The 9,544-nt window shown below is 41.2% G+C and overlaps 1 protein-coding gene across 1 annotated transcript in view; it reads right to left on the bottom strand.

The window, feature by feature from the left end:
* The window catches only part of hira (histone cell cycle regulator a), a 19,082-nt gene extending 9,860 nt beyond the window's left edge, over positions 1 to 9,222 (bottom strand). The window contains exons 1-11 of the mRNA XM_067575980.1: positions 8,954 to 9,222; positions 7,576 to 7,638; positions 6,006 to 6,116; positions 4,484 to 4,574; positions 4,208 to 4,302; positions 3,998 to 4,093; positions 3,195 to 3,355; positions 2,067 to 2,234; positions 1,849 to 1,962; positions 1,380 to 1,450; positions 684 to 845 (exon numbers count right to left, since the gene is read on the bottom strand). Of these exons, the coding sequence (XP_067432081.1) occupies positions 684 to 845; positions 1,380 to 1,450; positions 1,849 to 1,962; positions 2,067 to 2,234; positions 3,195 to 3,355; positions 3,998 to 4,093; positions 4,208 to 4,302; positions 4,484 to 4,574; positions 6,006 to 6,116; positions 7,576 to 7,638; positions 8,954 to 8,990 (1,169 nt within the window). The 5' untranslated portion in view covers positions 8,991 to 9,222. The remainder of the gene's footprint in view (positions 1 to 683; positions 846 to 1,379; positions 1,451 to 1,848; positions 1,963 to 2,066; positions 2,235 to 3,194; positions 3,356 to 3,997; positions 4,094 to 4,207; positions 4,303 to 4,483; positions 4,575 to 6,005; positions 6,117 to 7,575; positions 7,639 to 8,953) is intronic.
* Between the last annotated feature and the right edge of the window lie 322 nt (positions 9,223 to 9,544).

The raw sequence follows: 9,544 nt of genomic DNA, 5'->3' as shown, positions 1-9,544 counted from the left end.
GAGCCAATTGTGGTCCCAGTATGAAACCTTACACAAGAGTGATGTGGAAAACTTCACTGGAAGCCTCCAGTTCACAAACACTGAGAATGAACTTTATAGTGAAGGAGGAGACAACTTGTGTCCAGCAGGAAAACTTTTGAAATGAACAATATTCACATATTCATAGAGTCTAAGTTCCTCTAACGGCCACTTGAGGCTCCAAAGTGAGTCAATCCCATAGACCCCCATGTTAAAATGCCCAACTTTACAGTAGAAATAAACATGTTTACAGTCTGGTACAAACAACGGTTTTTGGTCTCTGTAGCTAATTTCCTCTTTCATGACAACTGTACGGGGGTGAATTTTTTATAACTCACACGTTTATCAATTTTATTAAGCTGTAAAGTTCTGCATAATGAAGGACACGGCTGCTTTGAGTTACAGGTCCACCAGCCGCTAGGTGGCTTGTTTCAGCCATTCGGCCCCGCCTCTTTGCCCATTTTTGATTGGCTGGGAGTTAGGCAGCGTCACGCACTGCCAAGATGGCGACGGCCGGAGCGGCTCACTTGAGCTTCAAAACCGCTCTTCAGAAACCAACGGGTGACGTCACGGTAACTACGTCCATATTTTTATACAGTCTATGCTTAAAGCATGTCTGTAGCAGATCTTTAACTCAAAGCTTTTAGTCAAGTGTTTAATTAAACGAGTGGTTTTCTGTACAGAACAACAGCCTGATGTGATTACATGATGTGTGTCTGACCTTCTCCTCCTCACTCAGAGGGTCTCCCAGTTCATCTAATGAGAAGTCCAGGTAGGCCACAGTACCGTCCATCGAACACACCAACATCCCCAGACCTGTCAGAGTCCTGACAAACACAAACACACACACAGAGTCAGAATCAGGCCGTGGATGTAAGAACAGATCTGGACCAAGCCCAGAGGAACCGCACTGGGCTGTGATGTAGTGTTTTTGGTGTAGTGGCCACATTTGGTATTACAGGTCACATGATGCATTTTTCCTGTACGCAACTTAAAATAATGACTCCATGTATTACCACAATTTGAATCATTGGGTCCAACAGTAATTAACATTTCATTATCTTTCAAAGCCTGAAAACATTTTTCTTTTGTAATGCAACAAAACTCCCCTGGTGCCCAACATGTACGGGCCATTATAAGAGAGATGTCTGTTAACTGTTGATTGGAGACACTGAACTGCAAACAAGATCAAATATCACTGTTTGTATTATAAAAGTTCGTCCTTCTCAAGATGATCTCAAAGCTGTTTTTATGTGCTAGATGTCATCCCAATATAAAGTCTATGTGACGATTCACTGGGATGACTGGGTTCTGGGTTCTATCTGGAACAGAGTGTGCAGTTGTCCAAATACAAAACTCACCAGGAAATGTCCATAATTGATTTGTCAAACAGATCATGGATGACCACCAGGGGGCGCTTCAGAGACGTCAGCTGGACAGAACAAAGAGACTTAATTAGTCAGTTTTCCTTATTAAAAATGAACCAGAATGGAGGTTTTGTACTTAAAAGTTATTTAATTCAACATTGTTTTTTGTAAAAATCAGTATAACTAAAATTAAAACCACTAATACCCAAAACTAACAGCTCAGTTTGGTGCCTGTTTCTTCACACTCAAGACTCAATGAGACAAATCAGCGACTTGTTATATTTTGTGAGACGGATCATCTCTGAGGAAGCTGAACAGGAACGAACGTCAGAAAACATCTTCTGAAGAACAGAAGCGAGCTGTGAAAACTGAAACTTGACTGAGCTCCCGGTCCCCCACTGATACTGATTTACATGTGTTTTCATTTCCTTCCACTTCACGACTAACTGAAGCGTGAACTGACCCAGACGGAGAGCGATCGGTCTTTGCTGCCGACGGCGCAGCAGCAGTACGGACAGCTGGGCTTCGGAGAGCTGCCGTTCTTCTGCTTCTTCTTAAAAATCTTTGGGTTGAATTTCTACAGAAACAGAAACCAGAACCGTTAAATGTGCAGGAAAATTAAAAAAGACACTTCAAGGTAAAAAGTAGCGTTTTTATCTCTAAAGTTTCTGTAGCACTCACCACTACGGTGACGGCTTTACGGTGGCCCACAAAGTCCATGTTGGTCTTCCAGCCGTCTCTCTCCACGATCTGAGCGGTGGGGCCGGAGTTGTTCATGGCGTGAGCTGAGACCAGATACTGACCGTCTGGAGACCAGGACAGACGCAGGACATGCGTCGTCCCACCACACTGAGGCAGAGACAGAAACAGACACTCGGTATTTCAGTTTTTTTTCCTTTTATTTGTCACCAACTTCTAATTAGGGATGCACGATATTAGACTTTTTGCAGATATTTCCAACTCATTGTGGCCGATTGCTGATACCGATACCTGCACATACTTTTTTCCAGATGGGTGAGGAGACTATTATGCATGCAAGCTTAGACTGTACTAAGTATGATCAAGAAAGACAATATATGATGGAAAAACTCAGGAAGCCTTTAATGAACCTGCCAAGTGGGAGCAGCAGAGTTTTCATTGAGTTTATTAGACAGACAGGATTAATGTGTAGGATTTAATCTCTGGTCCACACTCCAGAGCAGAAGGTGGCGGTAATGCACCTAATACGCTGGTTGCCAACCGTCGTTATAAACCAAAAAGATCTTTTTTTCCCAAACAGAGTGGTACATCCTGTCAGCCGAGGTGTTTCCTATCTTTGCAGCGGAGCACCGCAGCACCTCGATGGACTGTTTCACCCTGACGGTCCCGGTGTTTCCTCTGCAGACTCCACTTCACTCAGCTGCCCGTCAGATCAGCTGCTTCTTCCCACTTTAACCTGAATAACAAACCGGGGCTAACGTTAGCTGAGAGGCTAGCGGAGCGTTAGCCGCAGCATGGCCGGAGGGAAGCACAGCCAGCTAGCCTCTGCTAGCCTCTCAGCTAACATTAGCCCCGGTTCTGCATGTGGATCCAACCAGAGCGCCTGTTATTCAGGTTAAAGAGGGAAGAAGCAGCAGGTCTGATGGGCAGCCTGAGTGAAGTGGAGCCTGCGGAGGAGAAGGCAACAACTCGGCCTCTCATAATCAGCAGAAAATGGCCGATGCCGATATTTCATCTTAGAGCTTTTATCAGCCGATACCGATGACGTGTCGATAATATCGTGCATCCCTACTTATAATTATATTAACTAACAACTGAGCGTGACCGTACCTCACTGAAGGGTTTGGTGATGTTTGCCTCCATCTGCCAGTCCACCGTCCTCCACACTTTGAGGCTGTGGTCGTCGGCCTGGGAGGCGATGTATTTCCCCACCGGATCCCACGTCAGGCCTTTGACCAGCCCGGTGTGTCCCCGAAGACACGTCACCATCTCTGGAGACACAAAACAGGGAGAGTGGTAAATAAGTTCCTGCTCTACTGACTGGTTATACTGGATAATGATTTAGTAAGAATAAGACGCTGTAGTGAGTTTTTAGAAGGAGGTTACAGGTTTTCTGCAGGGTTTTTATTAACAGATAACAGATGTAATTTAATACCTGTGTCACTGTTATACAGTAAGGAAAATAAAGCCCTCAATTATTTATTGAGTGAATGAATTTAGTGACATTTATTATCACATTTTTGTCAGTATTTTCCAGCTATATGTAACAATAATTCCTGTAATGTAAACTGCATAATCCAGGGTTGTTTTTTTTTTACGTTTTAATTTATTGGTTACTAATTGGGCTCAGCAGCAGAGTGTTATGTTTACGATCCATCACTCAGAAAATATCTGCAGCCTCTCAAGAACTTTAAGTTGAATCACTTTTGAAAAATGTATCTTGACTGCGAAGTTTGCTTAAAACTCTTCTTCCCACAAATAAAATGACATGTAGTCGAGTGGAAGAGTTCTTTCTTTTACTTTTCCGTGTAATAAAAACTTTCCCTTTAATCAGTCAACCAGTTTCCTCTTCTTGTTGTGTTGATGCTACAGACAGACTGAGCTCTGGTCTCTCTGTCAGCTGAGTCTCCTACCTGGGAATTTACGAGCGTTCCAGATGACGATGGTGTTGTCGACGCTGCAGGAAGCCAGCCACACGTCATGAGGAGACCACGCCACGTCCATCACATCTACACGCAAAACACACACACACACACACACACACACATCACTGCCTGAGTCCTGAGACAGTGTTTTTTACTGTGTGCATTTTTGTGGAAGTGGGTTTCGTGTGTGTATCAAACCTCCAGTGTGGTTCCTCAGGATGGTGACACACCTCCACTGCTCCACGTTGGCCAGCTTACTGCTCGACCCGAACACCGTGCTCGGACCGATGAAGCTGCAGAGAAAACACACACACACACACACAGTAAATATCAAACATCAACAACCACCAGCTCCGACTGTCCAGATCAAACTGTTTTCTACAATAAATTTAAATCTGCATAAACTCAAGACAACAAAAGATAAATCACAGCATGCGTGTGTGTGTGTGTGTGTGTGCGTGTGTGTGTACGTACGCGGCTCTCTTCCACACCATGACCAGCTTGTCGTCTCCTCCGGATGCCAGGTACAGCCCGTTGTTGGACCAGCGCACACAGTTCACACACGCTGCACAGACAAACACTTCTGCTTACTCAGGTTATAAATGTAACTGGTTTGGATTTCTGCTGAGGAGGCAGTTATAGCAGCGGTGTGTGAGACGCTCTTATTGTTCAATCTGACCGCCTGTGCATTTGTTGTGTCTCTTTCATACCGCAGCAGATTGTGTGTGTTTTTTTGTCGTTAATGCTGAACAGATGTAGTTATTTTTAATCTGGTTCTTGCAATGAACAGTGAATATATTTCAATTAATTGCTTCTTTACAAACAGTAACAACTTCAGTTTGATTTCTTTTTTCTTCAGATGTCTCCAAACTTTAAGCTACTGGCAGGTCACTGCTGTTACTACTGCTACTAGAAGTACCGACAACAGATTTAAATGTAGGAGAAGAGGTCATAGAAGGAGCACGTGGTAGAAGTTGTTGGCAAAAAAAGAAAAAAATGAATCAAAGCAAGTCTGTAACTTCAAGGACGTTTGGTGCTGATTGTGGGAGAAGAGGAGAGAAGAAGAATCTGTCTGTTTGCAGAACAGAAGAATTCAAACGTGGAAAGATTAGTTGTTGTCATATTTGGCAGGTCAGACCAGGTTTTCTTAGTCTTGTTCTGGCGGTAAAAACTGTCTTAGAAATAACTCAACATGTAAATGAAATTTTATGGCTCGTCTGCGCTGTTTCAGACGTGTTGTGCTGACGGTCTGACAGCAGTGAAAAGCTTCTTTCTGCACATTAATTTAAAAGAATTCTCACAATGAGCAGTTAAAGGTTGCATACGAGACAATGTCAGCCTGTGTTACATGTCATACCTCTACCCTGGTCTCTCTCTCTATAACTGACTGTCAGATAAAAGCAAAATACCAACAACAACAACAACAAAAAGTGATGAAAATGGCAGTTTTTTTAATTGTCTGTAAATTCTTCTCTGCGTATTCTCACACAGTTCCTCTGCTGCTTGCGTTCACTATAAATCTGTACTGATGGCTTCTGTGTCAGAGGAGGAGATTTAAAGACAGATCTAAAGGGTTGGATATCGTCCAAACACAGACGTGATCAGTGCAGTCATAAATTTTGGACCCTTGCGGACATGGAAACTGTACTTTAAGCTAAAGCTAACAGACAGACTCCATGTTTCTGAACTATACTCTCACAGCTGGTTTACACACAAACCTAAACTATGAAGGTAAACATCAAACTTTTACTTTTTCAGTGTGATGGACGACACATCATCCAACCTTGTTCTGACAGATCACATATCCACGACTATGTAGCAGCAGAAGTGGTTTCAGTATTAGATAAACCAGTAGAAACTGTATCTCATGAGGAACTGATCACAGACGTCTACTGATCAACGAGTACCTGAATTAACCAAACAATTCTATATTCAACACTTTTTCTTTTTTTAATCAACATGAAGATAAAAATAGTTTCCTGAGGAGGCTTGTTACCTAAGTGATTGTCCATCTGGCAAAGCATCTTGGGAATATTCTCGTTCTTCTCATCCTCGTCTCGGAGGACAGGCGCCATGTTCCAGATCATCACCTTCCCCGAATCCTCCCCTGAAAACAGATTCAGCAGATGATTCACATCTACCTTTTTCCCTCCATATACTTAAACAAATTAGATTTTATTTATTTAACATACACAAACATAAATCTGACAATAACATAACGATAAATCATCTCGTATAAACAACCAATCAGACGATTCCAAAAAAAGCCAGCGAACATGGATAAATAAAAGAAGTCATAAACTTACTATCTGACTGTAGCAGGTGGATAAATGTGCATCAGTCCAACTACATGTCTTATTAAAATAAGTCACTTCACACAAACAATGGAAGCGATTTAGTGACCAACCTGCTCCACATACACACTCCTATATAAATGTTATTTTAATCTTCTTTATGACGTGTTGTATGATGAACTTGAAGAAGAAACGCTTCCTTTTAAAATTTCACTAAGTATCATATTAACAAAGACTGATATATTACTTATTTTTAATAATCCCAACTTCTCAGCAGACGAAACTTAAATAATTAACTTGATTAATATCTTGGCAAAATATTATATCCATATAAAATGAGTTAACCTCAACATACCTTTAAAACATATTTGACAACTGTTGAAAACTTAAAATCAAAACTTATAATTTGCAAAAACTATTAGATTATTTAAACATTTCAGATTTCCTCCAGTTGTTTAGCAGAAGGTTTTTGTTCTTCTTTCTTTTCCCTACATTTTGTTATTTCTTGTACAATTTAATTTATTTGTATATTATTTTTGTACTGTGATATATATTTACAGCAACTTTTATCATGAAAAACTGTCTGGAACATGTATATACGCCATGTGTTGAATTCATTAAATTTACTCAATAAATAGACCTGAAGTCTGGGCAGCTCAGACGGTAGAGAATCAGACTTTTACTCTGAAGGTCCAGGGTTCAGGTCCCTGTTCAGGGGCTTTGAGTGTAACTGCTAGGTGGTCTGTGTCTATATTATATGTTATGTTATGTGACTGACTGGCAGCATGTCCAGGGTGAGTCTGGCTCCAGCCCCCCCGCAACCCTCTAGAGGATAAGTAGTAAAGAAAACGGACGGATGCAAGTTGCACTACGAGTGCTGGAGGAGTTTTGACCAGTTTTGGTTTTATGGTGGAATGAAGACACATTTTATTTCTGGTGTTTTAATTTGTAGACTCCACACAAAGAGAGATAAGTAAAGAACACTAATGTTTATATGAAATAATATATACTCTTTATTCTACAAAGAGGGTGTACAAAAAGACATTTGGCATCCCAGTACTACCCTATATGCTGTACACCATGAATATGGACCTTAAGTACAGAACACAGATGTCTATTTCAGAACTAAATCCCACAAGAGGTTGATGCAGGTTCAGTGCCAGAGGATGAAGAAATATATCACAACACTCCCTCTGTGTGTGTGTGTGTGTGTGTGTGTGTGTGTGTGTGTGTGTGTGTGTGTGTGTGTGTGTGTGTGTGTGTGTGTCTTACCTTGCCCACCAGTTGCAAATTTTGTCCCATCGGGGTGAATGTCAACTGAAAATATGGGTTTGCCTGTGAAAAACAAAACACATAACACAAATTAATTACATTATAATCAATAGCTCTGAAAAAACAATTAGTCAAATTACACTTTTATTAGATTCACAGACAGATACTGTAGATCAACTTATAAACAATAACAATCTACAACAGAAGACATAAGTAGTTGTTGAAGGACAAAACATTATACGGGACACACAAGACATTTCACAGTAACCTCTGGGGGCTTTTTTTCTTAAGATCCAGGTATTTTACAGTGAGCCTGATGGAAAATCCTTCAACTGTTCTGTAAATGTCCACAGCTGAGTCAGTGTGATGTTTCTTTCTTTTCTGGTTTTGTAAGAGTTTGTTTGATCCACATGTGGAGTTCACACTACACGAATATTCTGAGATACGTCTGTAAAATGACCAGTTAGAAATTTCTAGAAGTGAAAGAATTAGTCGATTAATCTATTTGTCTGTCAGTAGAAATTTAATCCCTTTTTAATTAAAAATGCCAAACATTCATCACTCCCAATGTGATGTTTTGACATCATTGTACACTGCAAATCTTGGAGTGTTTTGTTTGTATGTTTGTTTACTCTTGTTATTTTTGGCTGAATTCTGTAGTCTTTTATTGACAATGACACTCTTGAGAGCAGGAACGTTTCAGCCCACATATATGAAGGATGTTCTTCGTCTAACTTGTCAACTTTGATTATCTGCCTGTTTTGCTTTATACTTCATTGCTTCTGTCCTCACTGTTTCTGTACTGAATCAGGCCCACAGCTGCTAATGTTTGACATTACACATTCCCGCTAAAAATACAATAAATACGAAACATTTTATGAAAATAACCGTTTACTGTTGCCCAAATTCGACTCCTAACGGCTAACTTTCCAAACTGACAGCTGTGAGATTTCACAAACAGACACTTCAGTAGCTCCTTGTCTGTCATTAAAATAAGATGTCCGTACTGGACGCCCAAAAATATTAAACAATAAGTCACTTTGAGACAACAACTTCGATGTGGGTCATTTGGCAGGTAAGTTAAGTTAGCTAACAGTCAGGGCATCCGAGCTAGCCGGGGGGGCTAACTAGCCAGCTAGCTAAGGTTAGCAAACATTAATACATTTGGGGCAGAGAGGAGTGATACTGATAATGACAAAAAAAACACCACGTGTGTGTGTGTTCAGTTGTTGAAGAAAGTCTGGCCTGTGAGTGGCTATCAAGTGACAAACAAGTCAAACAAGTGTCGACCACCTCCACCATCATGCCTCCTTATCAGTTCGCCCCCCTCCGATAACAAAAGCCCAACTTGGTCCAACAGATTCCTGCACAAGCTTACCGTTGTGGCTCACCCAGCTCGGCTTCAGCAGCTTCATCTTCAACCGAAATGTTTTTTAAAAAAACTTATCTTATTTTCAACACAAATCCCTCCAGCGATCAGTTCAGCTGGAGAACTAACGCTAAGCCCCCTCCCTTTGTTTCAAACTCTGCCCGATACTTTGCTGTTTTTGTGGTTCAGCTCCATCTCTGCAGCAGCATCTCCACCAGCAGCAGCAGCAACGGCGGCGGCGGCGGCAGCAGCGACCCGGACGATTGACGAGGTGACACCACGCACGCAGCGCAGGAAGTGCTCATGTTCATTTTGACCGCGGAAAGGAAGCGGCTGTCACAATAAATCCGCAGGGTTAAATATTGTAGACTTTTTAAAAAACAGTATAGAAAAAAATAGCTAGTAAGATGTTTTTATGATGTTCGTGTTTGTGTTTATTTTTTTTGAAGTGACGAATCAAACGTAAGAGCAAAAAATCTTCCATGATTGTCACGTCGGGATAGAATTCACCTGATGCGGCTTTTATTTGGAAAAGTCATGTAAATTCTAATGCGCAGACTCGGAATTTAAATTGTCAATTTAACGAGTTTCTGAGACAAA

This window comes from Thunnus thynnus, chromosome 2 (assembly GCF_963924715.1).
Source record: "Thunnus thynnus chromosome 2, fThuThy2.1, whole genome shotgun sequence".
Classification (NCBI taxonomy): domain Eukaryota; kingdom Metazoa; phylum Chordata; class Actinopteri; order Scombriformes; family Scombridae; genus Thunnus; species Thunnus thynnus.
Note: the sequence above shows the minus strand (reverse complement) of the source record. Positions and strands in the feature narration are given on the sequence as shown.